General features: G+C 41.6%; 1 protein-coding gene across 3 annotated transcripts; it reads left to right on the forward strand.

The window, feature by feature from the left end:
- Positions 1-1412: 1412 nt before the first annotated feature.
- Positions 1413-18229, forward strand: wdr35 (WD repeat domain 35). Of its 3 annotated transcripts, XM_069688227.1 has the most exons (28): positions 1413-1669; positions 1751-1868; positions 2138-2209; positions 2339-2431; positions 2531-2659; positions 2796-2929; positions 3218-3383; positions 3489-3634; positions 4324-4449; positions 4923-5108; positions 5400-5435; positions 5544-5604; positions 6111-6255; positions 9246-9315; positions 9732-9785; positions 9877-9986; positions 10105-10324; positions 10486-10566; positions 10721-10857; positions 11267-11470; positions 11605-11751; positions 11883-12015; positions 12215-12325; positions 12999-13163; positions 14537-14677; positions 14807-14963; positions 16780-17020; positions 17733-18229. In XM_069688227.1, the coding sequence occupies exons 1-28, from the start codon at positions 1646-1648 to the stop codon at positions 17905-17907; spliced, it is 3582 nt and encodes a 1193-aa protein (XP_069544328.1). In that variant the 5' UTR covers positions 1413-1645; the 3' UTR covers positions 17908-18229. The 3 variants fall into 3 exon arrangements, with proteins under 3 accessions (XP_069544328.1, XP_069544329.1, XP_069544330.1); XM_069688228.1 differs by lacking the exon at positions 5400-5435; XM_069688229.1 differs by lacking the exons at positions 1413-1669; positions 1751-1868; positions 2138-2209 and having other exon boundaries at positions 2359-2431; positions 2506-2659.
- The last annotated feature ends 2516 nt before the right edge of the window (positions 18230-20745 follow it).

Here is a 20745-nt window from a genome sequence, read left to right on the forward strand (position 1 = left end):
CAGCGATGCCACCAGAAGACATGTTCAGGAGTAGCAATGCATCCAATTATGTTGTCCAGTGGAATTCGTCTGTAACCTTCAAAATGTCTTAATGTTTTAATTTTCTTTTCTTTTTTACAAACCTGCCTTTTTGCATTATCCACACAGTCTGTTATTACTTACAGCAAAGTTGGTGTAACTGGTGTAAATGTTTACATATACCTCCATAAGAAATAAAAGAAAAATTACATTTCCTTCTAACACTGTTAGTCATTGAGGTCAGATTCAGATTATGTACGATAGTTAGGAAATTTATAGAAAAAAAAAAGCGTAATTTGAAAAAAATTAACATGTTAAAAGTTAGATAGTGTTTTATAATAAATGCTTTATATTTTGGGGAGAAAATATTTGCACTTTTATGTGTATTTACTGCTTTAAGAGCATTTCTTGATCACGGCAGTGCAGTGTCCTTGGCAGAACACAAAGCCTCCCTCCATAACATCACACAACAACAACAAATCTTTTACACAAGAGCTTTGTTGTTTTTCGTCTGATGGCAGCATTAAAGAAAAGACTGAAATAAAGCCTGATCCAACTGCCACATTACATCACAGTGCATTACTATAAACCTTTTCTTTGATAGCGGAAATATTTTAACAACCTAATTGCACAATGTTGACTGGTCATTATTGTTTTGTTTGTACCAGACAGGAACAATTGTTTGAAAAGGAGAGACAATAGTTCAGTGAGGTCAAGGTGGCAGACTTGGCAAGTCTTGGACCATTTTTTCTGGCAGCAGTCTTAGCCATGATAGACTATTTTCAATGCAAAATTTTTAGAGTCTGACAGTATTTTCTTCATACACTACACACATACTGTATTTTCTTGTTTCTTGTAGACATATGGCATCTTTGTGCATACTGACAGTTATGCGCGTTACATATTTTGGTGCTTTTGGAATAGAAAACAACTTGTCTGTATATGTTCTATTGGGAAAATAGCTGTGCATAGAAAATAAATACGGTTAAACATTTGATCTTATATTTCTCTTTTATCGTGTTAACCCTCTTAATCACCAAGCTACTTTTAAAATCCATTAAAAAAAAAAAAAGATAGTTGCCTAATTTTACTTCACCGGACAGAATGTTTTATGTATTGTTGTGCACTGGCGACCTAATTAAATAAAACTATTGTATTACAATATCTTCTATCTATTTCTTTTCAATTATATTCTTTAGATAATTTGCATAGCTCTGATTTATTTGTTTTTTTTTTTTTTTTTTTTACCACTTGTGTTTAGTTAAATAAAATAGGGTTCACCTTTCTATAAAACTCAAATAATATGAACAGCTCCATTTAGCGCGCGAGCTGACAAGAAAAACTACAACTACCAGGTGGACACTTCGCTTCCGGTTTACGGTTACCACGGGAGACGGAGGGAAGCTCCAGCCTCCGAAGCGCCGAAATCTGCCAACACACGCAATAAAACGTCGAATTTAACCGTTTTTCCAGTATTTTTTTTCAGCAAAAGTCATCTACTCTAATCGCAGTCAGCCTTTGAACTTGCGATGCCGCAGAGTTTTGAACGTCCCAGCTGCAACTTGTTTACGTGTTTATCGTCGCGCGTGTGCCGCTAACTGCTAATTAAGAGGCTTCCGCCGCCGGCATGTTTATTTACCTCAGCAAGAAGGTGAGCGCTCAGACATTTATGGGGTCCGTTTAGGGTCGCGGTGTCGGTTAAACAACTTGTCCCCCTTTCCGTGTCACGCAGATCGCGATTCCCAACAGCATCCATCTAAAATGCGTCTCCTGGAACAAAGATCAAGGCTTCATCGCCTGCGGAGGAGACGACGGCCTCCTGAGGGTACTCAAGCTCGAGAGTCAGACGGGTAAGTCGAAGGTGTTGGAGCCGAGGCGCTAAATTAAGTTTAGTGTTGAATCAGTTTCTTCTCCCTGCTCGTTTTCAGCCATAAAAATGGTATTCAAACGAGTTGTTGTCGCTGTGCAAGTAGAAATGGTGCCGCTTTGCCTGCTCTCTCTGTTGGAAAGACTTGTATGCGAGACCTATGATAAACATGAAACACCGTGACTAATACAACTATAGAATGAATACAACACTGATCATCTGATTCTTTTTTTTTTTTTTTTTTATCAACAGATGATGCCAAACTCAAAGGTCTGGCTGCACCCAGTAATCTGTCCATGAACCAGACTCTGGAGGGACACAGCGGTAAGTTACATCGACAAGCAGCGTCCACAAAAGGAAGGACAAGTCTTGTCAGTGCACAGACCCCAACGCCAGCCAAAGGAATATTATCCCTTGTATGTCATCACCACATCATCATTACCACACATGCAGGCGCAGTGCAAGTGGTCACGTGGAACGAGCAGTATGAGAAGCTGACGACGAGTGACCAGAACGGACTTATCATCGTGTGGATGCTTTACAAAGGTGATTAGTGCAGTCAAACTGAAATACAGGTTGCTTTATAATAAATGGGTTTTTTTTTTTTGGACAAAATATAGATGTTTGTCTTTGTCTCCTCCAAAGGTGCATGGTACGAGGAGATGATCAATAACAGGAACAAGTCAGTGGTGAGGAGCATGAGCTGGAACGCCGACGGTCAAAAGATCTGCATTGTGTATGAAGACGGGGCGGTCATCGTTGGATCTGTAGATGGTACGGAATGATTACAACAACAAAAATCAATAGATAGCATCAAATCAGTAAGGCTCCCTTTAACAATGATCGCTTTCTTGCTGTGCTGGGGAAATAGATGTATAATAACAGTAGGATAACGACCTTGTTTTTGTAGGAAACCGGATTTGGGGAAAGGAGCTGAAGGGAAGTCAGCTTGCTCATGTGGCGTGGTCCCCAGACAGCAAGATCCTCCTCTTTGGCATGGCCAGCGGGGAAGTACAAATCTATGACAATCAAGGAAACTTCATAGTGAGTGTGCATCCTTTCGTCAAATAGATTTGTCAGCACATTGTATTGGCAGTGCAAGTTAGTTATTTGCATGGTTAGTCGGATTGTAGGTGTCCTGCGATGGTTATAAGAACCATTCAAATAACAAAAACAGGCACGGAAACATTGGATTAAGTAAGAGTTATAATGGAACATAACAGTAATTCATATTAAGTCAACATTACAGCTACATTAATAAGAAAAATGAGTTGTAATTTAACGGACGCTTATTGATTTTACGTCAGTATGTTATCTTGTGGTTTGTTTCAGATGAAACTGACCATCAGCTGTCTGACCAACGCGACTGGAGCTGTCAGCATCGCTGGTATCCACTGGTACGCAGGAACTGGAGGATACATCGAGCCGGGCTGTCCGTGTCTGGCCATCTGTTTTGACAACGGAAGATGCCAGGTCATGCGCTATGAGAATGACGAGAGTAAGCAACCAAAAAGATTTGAAATGCGTGTTTATATTTGAACGTTTGCACTCAAATGAAATGTTTGCTCATGCTGCTGCTCCGTGCTCCTGCCTTTTTCTACAGACCCAGTATGTATTGACACTTTGATGAATGTGATCAGCATCCAGTGGAACCATTGTGGCAGTGTGCTGGCGGTGGCAGGTTCCCTCAGAGCCTCAAATATGGAGAAAGAATTCAACGTGGTGCAGTTCTACACACCATTTGGAGGGGTAAGGGTGGGAGATTTCTGCAGGGCTTTTAGAGGTTAGATAAGACATCCCTGGGATTCTTTTTTCTATTTAAAATGAGAGCCTTTGCAGTTGAAAATGTATGTACTATGTTGACAATTGATCTTTTAAAGACAGAAATTCCAGCTAGTTGTTGAGTTTCATAGCTGCAAAGTGCTCTTAGCTGCAAGCTAAAGCTCTTCAGGCCAAATTTGCCAGAATGAATTGGAGTGAAAAGTATTGTAACCCTGTTGTGATTCAATCCAAGTCATTGATTTCACGACTTCATGTTATTATAAGTCTGTCTGGACTTCTAACACAGTATGTTGCGCTGTTTAGTACAATAATCAGTAATCCTCACAGTAATGTGGCAAACAGCAACAACATGGTAAGTGCACACCACCTATGTGACTGAATCATGAAAGAAGATTGTTCTCCGCAGCAACAAACAAAGAAACAAACCCGACACACCTAATTAGTTTGTCCTTTAATGTCTTTTTTCACAAACAGAAACGCACAGGCATTTTTTTCACTAAGCTCCACTTAGGCGGTCACGTTTTTCTACCCACTTGAGCTCGCAGCGTTGGCGATATCTCTCGAGCCACACTTACCCCAACTGGGTTCTAACAATGCCGCGCAACAGTAAGGAGGTGAAATTTGTACACTGCTAATGGTCTTCTGTGTTTACTCAGCACCTGAGAACTCTCAAAGTGCCCGGGAAGCAGATGTCAGGGGTTGCCTGGGAGGGAGGAGGGCTGCGAATTGGCCTCGCTGTGGACTCCTACATCTACTTTGCCAACATAAGACCGAATTATAAGGTAAATGTAGACACCTATTCCTCATACTGTCCATGTTTTTTCTTGACTTAAAAGATGCTTCGCGGGAAGAAACAGTGTTTAGCCTTTGGTTGACAAATGCTAAAACATGCTGTGCAGTTTCAAACATACAGTCTTTGTCAGGGTGGATTAACAGTTTGTCACGTTAATGAGCCCCGGTATTAGTCTGAAATAACACCTAGCAGCAGTGTTACACAGTGCACGCATGTGAGTGCCTGCTGGTCTTAACTTCTTAAACACAGATGATCTTTTCTGTAATTGGCATAATTAATTCAGTTTAGGAGAAATTTCGGGGAGTCAGAAAAAGTAAGTCATAGTGGGAGATAAGTCAGAGGGGCTTGCAGAATATATCTTTCTCACAATCAAATTTCTTGTTCGTTCGTGCGGTATTTCATTGTCGTGTCACAGGCTAAACTGTCCCTGAACCTCACCTGCCTTGTCTTGTCTCCTCACAGTGGGGCTACTGCTGCAACACGGTGGTGTACGCCTACACAAAGCCAGAGCGCCAAGAGTACTGCGTGGTCTTCTGGGACACCAAAAACAACGAGAAGTTTGTCAAATACGTCAAGAGCTTGATGTCCATCACTACCTCTGGGGACTTCTGCATCCTGGCCAGCAAGGCAGACGACACCCAGCCTCAGGTACAAACACTAACGGAGAGGAGAGACAAAAAAAAAAACACAAAACAGGATCTGTGATGTTTATGAACCACTGCAGGCTGTCTTGATCCACAAGTTACTACACTTTATGATTTAGGCTTTTCTATTGCTTTTTGAAAGATCTATACTGAATCTTACTCTACTGATTGGAGTTGGAGAAGAACAGTAGGGAAAGTACTGTCGATAATGGATATAGAGCGATCTGAAATAGCAAGGATCACAAATCTTTCTCTGCTGTCTTGCCTCCTGTTTTTCTAATTTGTTGCCACGCAGGAGGATGCTGAGGCAGAGTCTGCCAGTCATGCAAGGGTAACGTACACTCTAAAACCTCACAACCCAAAAGAGGCCCATTTGTTTTGACATGGAATTTAATACATTGACCTGTAAAATAATGTCGCTCTACTGTGTGTTTTTCAGTTTGTCCTGATTCTGTGCAACTCCATCGGAACTCCACTGGACTCAAAATACATTGACATCGGTGAGTGCATTATGCCTCTGGATATCCATTTTCATGGTCAACACATCTTTAATGTGAGTTTTCTTCCATTGCCCTCTAAGCTCGCATACAATGAACGTAGCAATAATCTTGTGGCGCAGAAGTGGAACGATCAACGTCCTGATTTAGCATGAGGTTGGTGTATTTCTTCAAACCAGTGCGAGAGATCACACCTTGTGTATAGAGACATAGGAGTTGGCAGACAGCCTCCTGCCGCCCACAGTTACTTGATGGACCCGCAGCTTCCTATAGCAGCGAGCGCTGGTCGTCTCATACCACAGATATTCAGCCAGTGTCTTTCTGCTTGGCATGGTCCGATGTTTGCTGAGAAGTTCAGGCCAAGACAGTTCAAGGTCTGCAGGGTTGAAAGGCTCAGTGATCTGGATGGGCGTCACAGGTCCCAAGTATGTAAATAAGTAAGAGAATGAAGTTTGGGCCATCTCTGTAATTAATTCTGTCACTTTTTTTTTTTTTTTTAATTTGTTCAGATCCACTGTTTGTCACCATGACCAAGACACACGTCATCGCTGCATCCAAAGAAGCATTCTACTTGTGGCAGTACAGAGTGGCCAAGAAGCTGACTGCCCTGGAGATCAACCAAGTGACCAGAACAAAGAAGGAGGGAAGGGAAAGGTGCGTTTTCTCAGAAGCATGTATGAAATTTACAGAAAATTGGACACATTCATCTGAACTGGCTGCAATGGTGCAACAAGTCAGCACCGGGCCCCAATACAAGAGAGTCAAAGACCTGGGCTGACCTGGGACCTGCCCATCACAATGCATCATGAAGTTTTGCTTGCTATACAGTCTGCAGCCCGCATTCGTCTTGCCTCACCTGTGGATTCTTCTGTTACAATGGCAGCCTCTTTCTTGTACAACATTTAGTCAGGACAATTTTGAAAGAATATCATAAATGTGCATCACGAGTGGCCCACAGTGGAAGTTAAAGTGCCTGTGTTTCAGATATCTGTCTCTGCACTTATAGAACTTCACTGTGCTCCTCACCAGCAGCTCAGTTAATCTCACAATCAGACGTAACATAACAAGATGTCAGGAGCAAATCAAATTTAAATTTAAGTAAACCAAAGTTAAAGCAGTTTTAAAACAAGCAACGGTACAGTTGACACCTCAGTGAAATGATTCACAAGGAAAACAGCTACACTTGGGAAAATCTGGTGTGAGAGCATCATAATAAAACACTTGTTTTTTGGTTAATTGTCAAAGAAATCATACATACAGTGGGTACGGAAAGTATTCAGACCCCTTTAAATTTTTCACTCTTTGTTTCATTGCAGCCATTTGCTAAAATCAAAAAAGTTCATTTTATTTCTCATTAATGTACACTCAGCACCCCATGTTGACAGAAAAAAACAAATGTAGAAATTTGTGCAAATTTATTAAAAAAGAAAAACTGAAATATCACATGGTCATAAGTATTCAGAACCTTTGCTGTGACACTCATATTTAACTCACATGCTGTCCATTTCTTCTGATCCTCCTTGAGATGATTCTACTCCTTCATTGGAGTCCAGCTGTGTTTAATTAAACTGATTGGACTTGATTAGGAAAGGCACACACCTGTCTATATAAGACCTTACAGCTCACAGTGCATGTCAGAGCAAATGAGAATCATGAGGTCGAAGGAACTGTCCAAGGAGCTCAAAGACAGAATTGTGGCAAGGCACAGATCTGGCCGAGGTTACAAAATAATTTCTGCAGCACTCAAGGTTCCTAAGAGCACAGTGGCCTCCATAATCCTTCAACGGAAGAAGTTTGGGACGACCAGAACTCTTCCTAGACCTGGCCGTCCAGCCAAACTGAGCAATCGTGGGAGAAGAGCCTTGGTGAGAGAGGTACAGAAGAACCCAAAGATCACTGTGGCTGAGCTCCAGAGATGCAGTAGGGAGATGGGAGAAAGTTCCACAAAGTCAACTATCACTGCAGCCCTCCACCAGTCGGGGCTTTATGGAAGAGTGGCCCGACGGAAGCCTCTCCTCAGTGCAAGACATATGAAAGCCCGCATAGAGTTTGCCAAAAAACACATGAAGGACTCCCAGACTATGAGAAATAAGATTCTCTGGTCTGATGAGACCAAAATTGAACTTTTTGGCGTTAATTCTAAGCGGTATGTGTGGACAAAACCAGGCACTGCTCATCACCTGCCCAATACAATCCCAACAGTGAAACGTGGTGGTGGCAGCATCATGCTATGGGGGTGTTTTTCAGCTGCAGGGACAGGACGACTGGTTGCAAGTGAAGGAAAGATGAATGCGGCCAAGTACAGAGATATCCTGGAAGAAAACCTCTTCCAGAGTGCTCTGGACCTCAGACTGGGCCGAAGGTTCACCTTCCAACAAGACAATGACCCTAAGCACACAGCTAAAATAACAAAGGAGTGGCTTCGGAACAACTCTGTGACCATTCTTGACTGGCCCAGCCAGAGCCCTGACCTAAACCCAACTGAGCATCTCTGGAGAGACCTGAAAATGTCTGTCCACCAACGTTCACCATCCAACCTGACAGAACTGGAGAGGATCTGCAAGGAAGAATGGCAGAGGATCCCCAAATCCAGGTGTGAAAAGCTTGTTGCATCATTCCCAAGAAGACTCATGGCTGTACGAGCTCAAAAGGGTGCTTCTACTCAATACTGAGCAAAGGGTCTGAATACTTATGACCATGTGATATTTCAGTTTTTCTTTTTTAATAAATTTGCACAAATTTCTACATTTCTGTTTTTTTTCTGTCAACATGGGGTGCTGAGTGTACATTAATGAGAAATAAAATGAACTTTTTTGATTTTAGCAAATGGCTGCAATGAAACAAAGAGTGAAAAATTTAAAGGGGTCTGAATACTTTCCGTACCCACTGTAAGTTTGACTTGCATCATAGGTTGTCTGTTAAATCCTTTAGATCCAGCCAGCAGGCATTCTCGGCTGATAGCACAGCAAGTCCGGTCATTCATTTGGTGATTAAATGAATGAAATTAAATATGTGACACTAAGGAGCAGATAACTTGGCTCACATAGTGCTGTCTAATTACGCATAGTTGTATGTTTGTACTCAGTGAAACTCAGCACTAGAGATGTGTCAGCTCTTTTGATATAATGGTGTCAAAGTAAATTAAACTGACAAAAGAAAAGTCCAACTATGCGGGCCTTAATTGTTGCAGGCCCCACTGCGGCTGTATTACCAGCATTACTGGTAGTTACACCGTTGACTAGATGCCATAAGGACTGCGCAGTTGTTTAACAAAGGCAGGTCTCAGACAGTTAGAGGATGAGTAGGGAGATAGAGAGCCCATGCCAGCATTTACGGGAAGTATCAAGCAGATCGTGGAAAGTTGCAGGACCACCACCGTGCTAGATTCTGTGAGTCAGTGGGTGAAAACTTTGGGTTTACTGACTCACTGTTAAAGCGAAGAGTTTTGGTAGTGACAGGGAAATGAAAAGGATTCATTCATCTGACTGAGATACCACTGAGGTTCCAGACAGATGAATGACCTAATGTTCCTAGCACCTAGACCACAGGTCACCTCGGTGGAACTGGCAACCGTCCATCTCTCTGGCCGTCTCGCTGGTTCGCTCTCTCTCTCTCCTGCGTTCTCACTTCCTGCCTTCCTCTAGGGTCTACCACGTTGACAGCAATCCTTCTGGAGCCAGTGACGGAGCTCCAGATTTTACAAAAGCCTTCACAGTAAGAGTTTTTTTTTTTTTTTTAATGTTTTGTCTTACACAGACCGTGAAGCACAGAATCAAAAATCAACACTACAGAGACACGTCTGAGGCATTTCTAATGCAGCAGATAATTTTTTTTTTTTTAAATCCAATGTTTTAGTGTTTGATTTTTTTTTTTTTTTTTTTTAATCTTACTGCATTCAAATAAAGTACCTTTGTCACAAAATACAGCTCACGAGAACAGTCTCTAGCCTTTCTGTTCGTATAATGAATTTCTAAATAAATTTTACAAAGTCAAAATGGATGTATAGATAACAATTGTAAAAATATTAATAAACCTACTGATACCAATGATAATTAAAAAAAAATAATTCTTTATTAAGAAGCCGATCAATTTTAAAAGTTTTTACAGTGTGTGTTTCTGTTTTGTTTTAGGCAACTCGAGATCCCATCTGTTGCATTACAGCTACAGATAAGACCCTGATTGTGGTATGTACACTGCTGTTGTTTTTATATGGACCAATCTGGAATCATACAATGAATAGAAGAATTAAAAAGAAAAGTGTTCGTGTCCTTACAGGGTCGGGAATCTGGCACCATTCACAGATACAGCCTCCCAAATGTTGTTCTCATCCAGAAATACAGTCTGAACAACAGAGCCTATTATCTCTCCTTGAACTGCAATTCCAGGTAAACACTGGTTGGTGTTTTTGCTGCTATGGAATAAGATAATGTGCTTACGCCCAATTTGTTCAGTTTGGTGTTGTACTTTTAAAGCACCGACGCATAAAACCATTATTTTCCTCAGTCGTCTCGCCATAATCGACATCGCAGGCGTGCTGACTTTGTTGGACCTGGAAGTTCGTGCCCCCGCAGACGACAGCACGGGAGACCAGGCATCTCCAGGAGATCCGTCCAAGTTTGAGCGCAAAGATGTTTGGGACATGAAGTGGGCCAATGACAACCCCGATCTGTTTGCCATGATGGAGAAGACCAGGATGTATGTCTTCAGGAACCTGGACCCGGAGGTGAGTGCTCAAGTGTGTTGAAAAAAAGTGTCAAATATAACAAATATGTCTGACTTGCAGCTAAAATGTCAACCACATTGCCGTATCGTTACTAAGTAAACATTCTTTCAGTCTAAATGAGATTGCTGCACTTATTTATTGTATTTTTTTTTTTAAAACAGGAACCCATCCAAACATCTGGATACATCTGCAACTTTGAGGACCTGGAAATCAAATCTGTCCTGCTCGATGAAATCATGAAGGTACACTTTTGAAACAAGCGCGCACAATCGCACTAATATTTATAAATGACCAGTTATGTTAATATCAGTATATCTATTTTACTATGGTGTCAATTTATTATTTTATTTTCTATTTAAAATATTTGATTTTATCACCTTCATCATTACCTTACAGGATCCAGAGAGGCCAAACAAAGACAACCTCATCAACTTTGAAATCCGCTCCCTGAGAGACAGTCGCACACTGATTGAAAAAGTGGGCATCGATGACGCTTCACAATTCATAGAAGACAATCCTCACCCAAGACTCTGGTAAATGCAAGTCGTGCCAGGATTTTAGTGAAGTATTTCATGCCTTATGCCTTAAAGCAGCAGTGTGAGCACTTTTTCTTTTCTTTTCTTTTTGTATCTGGCTGATCTGTCAGTGTCTTGCAGGATCCCTCAAAATCTGGCCCTTCCTGCTCGAGCAGTCAGTTACAGTCTGTGACATAAAGATAACCTTTATGGTCACTTCAGGGAGTTATAGAGTCCAAGAATCCCTGAGGTTATTCTCAGGTGGATTAATAACTGACAAATGGGTCACTTTATGCAGCGCAGTAGCTCCATTCATGTTTTAATCTACTGTACATGATGTAAAGAAGGATATATGCACACACTTTATTCCATGCAGCCCCGCTCGATAGCAGCTAACCCGTCTCTCTCCCCACTGCGAACCTGTCAGGCGTCTGCTGGCTGAGGCAGCCCTCCAGAAACTGGATCTGAAGACAGCTGAGCAGGCCTTCGTCCGCTGCAAAGACTACCAGGGCATCGGGTTTGTCAAGCGGCTGGGCAACCTGCAGAGCGAGCCCATGAAGCAGGCCGAGGTGGCGGCTTATTTCAGCAGGTTTGAGGAGGCCGACCGCATGTACCTGGATATGGATCGCAGGTATAGTAGGTCCTCGTGGTTCCGTTCATGTTTGCTTTTCTTGCGTTTATTAGTTTTGACGTCGGTTTCATCTGATGGCATGAATCGGGTCTTTAGACGTGATGGTTGACAGTGGACGTGTCCTGTCTCTACAGGGACCTCGCCATCAGCCTCAGGATCAAGCTGGGAGACTGGTTCAGTGTGCAGCAGCTGCTCAAAACCGGTTCTGGGGACTGTGATGACGCTCTGCTCGAACAGGCTTACAATGCAATAGGAGACTACTATGCCGACAGACAGAAGTGGTATTGGATTCTTGTTTCCCCTTTCTTTTTCTGGTTGTTGGTGTATTAGTGCATTCCATATAGAAACAATGTATACCTTTATTTGAAGTTTACTTTTATGCTATTAATAAATACAATATTCATTTTTCAAGGGTCGATGCAGTGCAGTACTACCTTCAGGGTCGTAACCAGGAGCGGCTGGCAGAATGCTACTATATGTTGGAGGACTATGAAGGCCTGGAAAGGCTGACCACCAATCTGCCAGAGAATCACAAACTTTTACCGGTGAGCCAGATGTTCAGGTTTCACCAGATGTTCAGGTTTCACCAGATGTTCAGGTTTCACCAGATGCACTGTAGGTCTTTGACATTCTTTCCGGGCTTCACGTAGAAGCCGAGACGTCGATAACTCTGAATCTGTGGCCTTAAATAAAGCCATTTCTGCGTCACCTCTTCTACTCCCGATGTCCATGTTTGTGTCGTAGGAGATTGGACAGATGTTCGCCACCGTGGGCATGTGCGAACAGGCCGTGAGCGCCTACCTGAAGTGCAACCAACCCAAAGCCGCCGTTGACGCGTGTGTGCACCTGAACCAGGTGAGAGACAGACAGAAAAACCTGCGGCGCCACAGTTTTCCGAGCGACACTCCGACCAGCATTCCCTCCGGTGATCTTCAGATTTAACACAGTTTGATAGCTTCGGAGCGCAGCAGTCAACCTGACACGCTCCCACGCCCGTCCTCTCCCTCAGTGATATTTAGCCCCGAAGTGTGAATGCTGCTCTCAAACTCTGCTCTTCCAATGTAAATTTTAACATTCGGCTCCTTCTGTTCTCTGTTCAGGAAGTACTGAAAAAGAGAATGAACTTTTATCACATAAGTAATGTAGGCTGCAGTGGTTGTAATTTGTTAAAAGTCTTCAGCCACAGCCAGCTGTACTTTTAAAGGATGTTAAATATGGGCTGTAATTAACCCTCTGCTCATCCAAAAGTCAATGTCATTAGCTCCTAATTTCCATCCTTCAGGCCAGTTGCCCCTGCTGTGTTAATGCTAACTAAAGGAACAGGCTGTCAGCTGTTTCCACTTGACCTTTCTAAAAAAAAATACAGTCTTCTCGTGCTATGCAACTCTTGTGCTGTTTGAATGCTGAGAGTTACATTCCAAACAGATTTTCACCGAAAGCTACTTTTCTAACAGATACTGCATTTAAACCGGGAAATGTGATGTTTTTATCATTTGATTTTTTTTTTGTGTGAACTTTTTGCTTACAGTGGAACAAAGCCGTGGAACTCGCCCGGACCCACAACATGAAAGAGATCAAATCTCTTCTTTCCAAATATGCCACGCATCTTCTTGAGAAGAATAAAACTCTAGAGGCTGTGGAGCTGTATCGGAAAGCTCACCATTTTCTTGATGCAGCCAAACTCATGTTTAAGGTAGGCTTCGTTTTTTTTTTTTTTATTTTTTTTTTTAGTATTTTGACGAGCTTCCTGAAACACAAATGTTTTTGTGGCTTCTACGTTTAGATAAAGAGCTGTTTTCTTCAGGAATACGTCCGAATTTGAACTGAACTAAAGTTAGCTGCTGATAACTGAAACATACAGTCGCTTCAAAAAGTATTCAAACTCCTTCACTTTTAACAGAAGGGAAAATTCCCATTTGGCAATGTCCCACTCGTGAGTTGAGAGTGTTCACAAGCAGGCGACATGGCAGCCCCTAGAATATGTGCTCTATTTCTGCTGTCAGATTACAGACAAGTGATAAATAATATAAACCGAGACAGGGATGAAATGGAGCTCAGGAGGTCAACTTATTTGTACACGTTCTAGACGTTTGGATGTACTGCTTGTTTTTAACATTTAACACAGCCAGGTAGGCTCGGCTAACTAAGGCTGGCGATTTCACCTCAGAGCAAGTACATTTTCTTTTCCTTCCACCACCAGCGCTGCCATGTGAAGTGATGTCAAACCTTCTTCTTGGAGCTCTCAAAAAACCTCCCACTTTCCTAGCGAGATATTCAAAGTTCGACAGGCATTCAGGTGTATTCACCCACTCGCAGCTCAAAACTTCCCCAGTTGCTCATGAATGCACCATTGGAAAGGCAGACACCCGTGTACATAAAGCTCTGATAATTCACTCTACCTGACAGGACAAAAACTAAGCCATGATGTCCCAAGTAATTCTCTGGAGAATGTAGCCGTGTCACTGAAACTATTTCTGAAGCTTTGAGTGTTCCCAGGAGCACAGCGGTCACAATGATTGTGAAATAAGATCCGTTTTAAACCACCAGGACTAGTGGTGTCCATCCTGTCAAACTGAGTAACGGAGCAAGTAAGTCCTCGGTCAGCGATGTGACCAAAGAACCCGACAGTCACTCTAGAGTTTTAGAAGTTGATCATCTCAGTGTCACTCCGTCAATCAGGACTTTATGGTGGAGCAGCAAGACGAAAGCCACTCTGACTAAAAGGCACGACGACGTTGCTTGGAGTTTGCCGCGCAGCATTTAAAGGACTCTGACGAATGAAGATAAAGAGCCTCTGTTCTGATGAGTCAAAAAGCGAAGCATTCAGTCACAACTCCAAACACTCAAAAACCTCAGCAAAACCTGAAACTGCTGCCAAAGTGGCCTCTGCACAGTAATAAATTAAGATTGAGAGGTTAAGATTTGAATACATTTGGCTAAATATCAGCTTTTCACTTTGTCATGATGGGTTTACTGAGTGTAGACCGAATTGTAGACTTAATCAAATATTTTGTTTGCAATGTAATAAAGAGCGCAAAAGGTTTAGGTGTGGCTTCTGATTTGCAGATAGCAGATGAGGAGGCAAAGAAAAGGACGCGACCTCTGCGGGTGAAGAAGCTCTACGTGCTCGCAGCTCATCTTGTCGAAAATTACCACGAGCAGGTGAAGACGTCACAGCAGAGCAAAGCCAAAGGAAAGAAGTCTGAGGTAATAAACTGCAGTGCACTATACAGTACACACGCTTCCCAATGTCTTTAGTGTTCTATTTTGCATTAATAAAAGTTTTTAGATTCTACGACGTGCTGTACACATGTGGTGTCATTTGCTCGTGATTAGGCAACATTTGCACTTGCCGGCCTGCTTGAGGAAGATGCAACCTCTGCAGACAACCGTATTGTGGACAACGCCTGGCGTGGAGCGGAGGCCTATCACTTCTTCCTGCTCGCTCAAAGGCAGCTGTACGAAGGCTACATGGAGAATGCCATGCACACAGGTAATCTAATAATGAAATAGAAGGCAGTGTCTTCTGGGGCCTAAGTGAGAGGTCAGAAAATAGACCAATCGATCGGCACGGAAACAAAGAAGAATTCGGATGATCAAATAGTTGTTCCTAAAAGAAAAAAAAAAGCTAAATATTCCCCGTTTACTGATCTCAAGGTGCGGGAATTTACAGGGTTTTTTTGTTTTTTTTTAAACACTACAAAGTGAATATATTTTGCTTTTGTACTGTTAGTCATGAAAACACTTTTGTGTAGATTGTGATGTTCCTTTTTTTTTTTTTTTTTTTTTTGCTGGTGTCTATAATATTTTTTCAACTGAATTCTTTAATTGTGGGGGGAAAAAATTAATTATTTTTTAGTTACAGCTGGGTTTTTTCTGACCTACTCAACAAAAGGATTTGACCAAAAGAGTTGTTATTCTGACTAAAGTGATCATTCTCTTTTTAGTATTAAAGCCAGATCACAAGATGTGTTGTTGCCCATTGCTTTCCGAACAGACTTTTGCACTAGACTGGTGTTTAATGTGTTACAGTATGTGTAGCTTTTGATAAGAATATATCATAAGTATCACATGAAATTAGTTACCTTTTTAACAACGGTATAACTAGTGACGGGGCGGCTGGGGGCCCAGAAGCTGTAGGGGGTGGACACCGTTTCACTAATCAAAGTATTGAGTCAACACTCCTGAAAAACACACAAGCAATTTCTATTGTACCTTGTGCACTTTGGGTTTTGAGTCCTAATTTATTTATTCTTATTTGTAAAATTTGAAAATTAATAGGATTTCAATCCATCACGTACGCCTATTTAATTTGATTTCTTTCTTCTCAAAATGTACAAAATGTACAAAGTGGGAATTGTGTTTGTCTACGAGCGTCCCTGTATCCTCCCTGACATTTGTGATGTGTCACGTGTGTGGGGCGTCGCTTCCAGTTACAGAAATGATTCAAACTAGAGGAAGTACCTGAATTTATATTAGAAATGAAAAGAGTGGATCCCGGTGTCAGTTTCAGTTTAGGATTCTTCTGCCATCTACTGTTAGTAAACTGCGTTAGTGAGCCACAGCACCTACAATCCCTGTATTCTAGTAGTGAAGACAATGCAGCTTTATTTGTCGTCACTGATGATTTATTACTAACTGGGTCTAAAGACTCCAGTGCTGAATTTTTTTTTTTAAATTCATATTAACCCTCTCAGTGTGCGATATAATCTGATCAAAAGCTTCAAACGTTACCACAAACTGAACTTCAGTCTTATGCAACTTTCCACGTAATATTTAAACAGCCTGATTACGTCGACAGTTTTAAATCTTGATAAATCGGCAGTAAACCGCGTTTATTTCTCCGCCGCCAGGACTCACTGGCAGAGACCGCAAAAATTACAAAATTAAACGGGTTGGATTTGTATTAGAGAATTCGATGTGGCTGAGACACTAAAATGCTCCAGTGCTGTTTTAATCAAGCGCGTTATGATGGCATACAGCGTGCAGGAGTTTGACTGGAATGGGGAACCACAGATGGGCGTTTTACAAATCAATGCAGAACACGACTGATGCAAAACTGTGTTTTCCCTGCATATTAGGCCCATACTTTGTTTCGTTGTGGTACCACTACATTTATAATCATCTCAACTGAAGCATAACAATCAGAATGAACACGAAGTGTAAAATACCCCAGAAAAGGATCGATTGAAAATTGTCATTAATAGATTTTTTTTTTTTTTTTTCACATTGGTTATAACTGGAACTGTCCAAAATGGTGTAAATTCCCAAGTCTAACTCCGCACTGTATATTCCATTACATTTTAAAGCCCTTCACCTGCGTGACTACGACGACGTCATCCCTGCAGTGGAGATCTACTCGCTGCTCGCCCTCTGCTCCACGTCCAGCCGGGCCTTCAGCACGTGCTCACAGGCCTTCATCAAGCTGGAATCCCTGGAGAGTCTGGACCCTGAACAGCGGCAGCTCTATGAGGATCTGGCCCTGGAGATCTTCACCAAGCACACCCCGAAGGACAGCCGCATGCTGGAGCTGAACAGGCCATCAGAAGGGTGAGGGCCCCACCGATCAAACTCCTACCTCAAACACTGACGGGAGGCTGCTGCCTCCACGTTGTTGGATGTCATTAAGGGGAATGGTTTTCAGCAAATTTTGCATGATGTCTGTTTAGCTCAGGAGATAAATACGAAAGCAGAGAGGTAAATAAAATACACTATTCAACATTCGGTCTGTGTGGAGGCCCAGAGAGGCTGCTTTCGACTTTAGAGGAAGGAAGTAACAGTTTAATTCTCCACAAACCAAACTGCAGCTTTATTTAACAATGTGTTACTGGCCCGTTGAATATGTTGTTAGAAGAATAATTCTTCTTACGCTTGCAGACTAAATGTGGAAGTAGAAATGTGAAACATCATTAATGACTCAGAGCCCATGTGTAATTAGTGCAGTAATATGTCATATACTTCAGTTATTTCAAAACAAATATTTGTGTAATTTGTACAGAATGTGTTATGTTGTTTTGTGGGGGTGAAGTATATTACAGAATTGCCCTCAGTCTCCTAAACTGGCTACAAAATGAATATGCTAAAAATGGATTCATAGTGAGTAAGCAATAAACAGTTAATAAATAGCACCAGAAAGAGGAACACTTTGGTGTATTTATTAGTCTCTTAACTAATGGCCACAGTTCAAAAGCTCTTTGTCCCATTTACTGCTAAATATATTTCCTGAAATGACTCAAACCATTTCTGTTCTTCCCCTTTTTAGGACAGAGGGGAAGTTACCGACATCCATCGTGACGGGTCTGCCGATCCAGGACTACCAGTTCTGGATGTGCAGTGTGTGTAAACACTGCGCTCTGGAGCTGGAGATCAGTAAATATAAGTGCTGCCCGCTGTGCCACAGCGCTGTAGCCAGAAGCACAGAACTGCAAGACTCATGACACTTTTTTTTTTTCAGGCAGAAAAGGATATTTCAAACAAAAATATTAGAATTTACTTGTGTCACCTTGTTCGATGCTAAAAAAGTTCTTCATATATTTTTGGGGTAATTGTGGACCGGGCGAGTTAGAGGTGGTAACAAAAACGAGCACCTGTGGTGTCACATGCAAAACGTATATTCAGCTAGCTTCAATTTATGTATCCTTAATAATTTACTTAAATGTGTTTTCTTGTCCTTAAAATACACCTGAATTAACAGAACACCTTTATAACTATTTTTACATTGAAGTCAGCCAGCAGTAAATAAATATGGTTTGGAAAACAGTTCAAAATGTCTGCGTTTTAATATGCTGATATTTTAGTGTCATGCTGCGTTGTTGATTGGTTGTATATAATTTAGAAAATCCTCTTATACAAATGATAACATAACTTCCACTCAATTTTTACACCAACTGGTCCATTTGAACATACAAATCAAGACCCACACCCTCAGCAGTGTGTAGAAGCGCTTCAGTACATCCACCAGATGAAATCCCTCATTCTGTGGCGCTCACCGCCCTCCTGAGGTCAGACATGGAGGAAAGGGAAACAGTGCTTCTATTGTGGGGTTAATTCTTGGTACGTGAAAGGCCATTTTCAGCTCTTTACACATTTTCCTCAATTCAGATGGTTCTGAATTTTTTTTTTGTATTTATTTAAATGGGATAGGCCATCGACAGTATGTTAAATAATTCATAAAAAAAAAAAAAACAAGTGTCAGAACATAACTTTACTGGATTAAATGTAAAACTATACTGTCCTTACAGCTCAGTCATGTCACCCGTGTCTAATAGTCTTCTGCCATCTACTGTCAGGAAATTGCACAAACAAGCACATTGAAGCACAGGAAACAAGTCACTGTATGAAGGTTGGCTTTCAGGTGTTGTTCTGTTAAGTATATTACAGGGAACATTTCCATAATCAGGTCGGGACTGCAGTGCTAGCTGATCATATTACTGATGTTCATAATGCTGAAGACCCTGTGGGTGAGCCAGCAGGCTCATTTGTTTGATGAATGATGACTTTATCTTTGGCTTGGACGCATTTATTTATTTATTTATTTTAAAACTTGGATGAGGATTTGCAATGTGTTATCAAAATTCAATGCATTCTACATCACATTAAGGTTATTCCTTTATAAAGGGACACTTTGTACCATGGCCTCCTGTTTAATGTGTTTTAAAAAACACACAAAAAAATGCTCCTCACTGTTGTAACCCATGTACTGTCTGTCGATAAAACACCATTACATAAATGTTTTAACATGCACGTTTCCAATCCCTTATAGCTACTAAGTTGTAAACATGACATTAACTTGTAAGAGCTTAATCCCCACTACATCTTTTCCAGCTCTCCTGCACACTTTCATTGCTTGTACCGGTTGACCTTTCAATACTCACTCCATCATCTCCTGTCATTTGGCCTCTCATCTGCTATCACACCAGAGATTTATAGTTTTTAATTTGGCAATCCCTAAAATTAGAAAGTAATATTCCACCTCTCCTTTCTTGTGCTTATCTTCAATCTCTGTCAAATTCATATTCCATTACATTCGTTTCATTTGCCATTTCCATCTTATTTATTTAGTTTTTTGTACTGCTTTATACACCTTTAGCTTTGTGATGGTAGGTCTGCAATTATTATTATTATTTTTTTCCATCTCACTTGAAACCAAAAGCCAACACAACCCAGAAAATATCCACATAGGTGAAAACAGTAAAAAACAACAATCAGGCCGCAGAGAATAATGTGAGCACGGTAACACGTGAAACATAAAAGTTGAACTCCTGACAGCCTGTTCGATGGGATGAAGGTGCCATCAGGTCTGGAGCTGCGCGCCGCCCTGCGCACGACTCGGAAACGGCACCGCACCGCACCGCTGTCCCGTTTCACCTACTGTCCACTGCGCAATGTACACTGTATACTCTGGACTGAGCAAAGTAAACAGCGACGGGACGCAACGCAGCAACACATGGTCAGGTGAGCTGCTCTACTCATTTCTTCCAGTTGTTGGGTCAATGAGGCGTGTAAAACAAGAAACTGCTGGGTTATTATTTTGTCCGTTATTTTAGAAAAAAAAAAAATTGCTGCACGCGTTAATTAGCGCATTAAATATCAGGTATTTTTTTTTTTGGTCACGCTTTCAAGTTGTTTTCAGAGTCTTTATTGCAGCAGAAACGTGTCAAATCTGACATTGGCTGGCCATTTCCTGCAATTGGAAACGCTATAACACCGTGCGTAATACAATACAAGTAAACCCGGTGCGACTGGTTTTTAGAGCGACAAGCTGGAGCGACAGCAGGTATTGATGCCTGTTCATCACTCAGCAATTTTATAAACATCAATTTTATGCTCCAAAAAGTTGGACGCTGGGTTTAATAAGCCAGTCCTTCTTGTGATAATGCTTAGGTGGCTTTCTGCTGCGTTTCTTTTCACATCTAATTAAAAAAAAGTACAATATAATATAACTTGCATGCAAATGTATCCGATATGCAGTGCTGACCAAGTGTGCAGCAGATGTAATTTACGACACAAATGTTACAGAGCACGTCTGACGGAATCATTTGATCTGCACAGTGTAAATAATAATTAAAAAAATCCTCAGGAAGTGATGTTGACACTTCCACATTCCAGTGTCACAGAAACCCAGATGCGACGCGATACTTAATGGCACCGACGTGATGCTCTTCAATGTGATCAGATGACACGCAACGAAGCGTGAGGTGTTCTAATTTCGGTTCGTTTGTTTGCAGGCAACGCCGCCTCCGATTTTCTGTGAAGAGCCTTTTTGCAGCTTCACC

The sequence above is a fragment of the Brachyistius frenatus genome, unplaced genomic scaffold (assembly GCF_029030835.1).
Source record: "Brachyistius frenatus isolate BFR_SWC_R1_liver_20210118 unplaced genomic scaffold, ASM2903083v1 Contig_545, whole genome shotgun sequence".
NCBI classification, from domain to species: domain Eukaryota; kingdom Metazoa; phylum Chordata; class Actinopteri; family Embiotocidae; genus Brachyistius; species Brachyistius frenatus.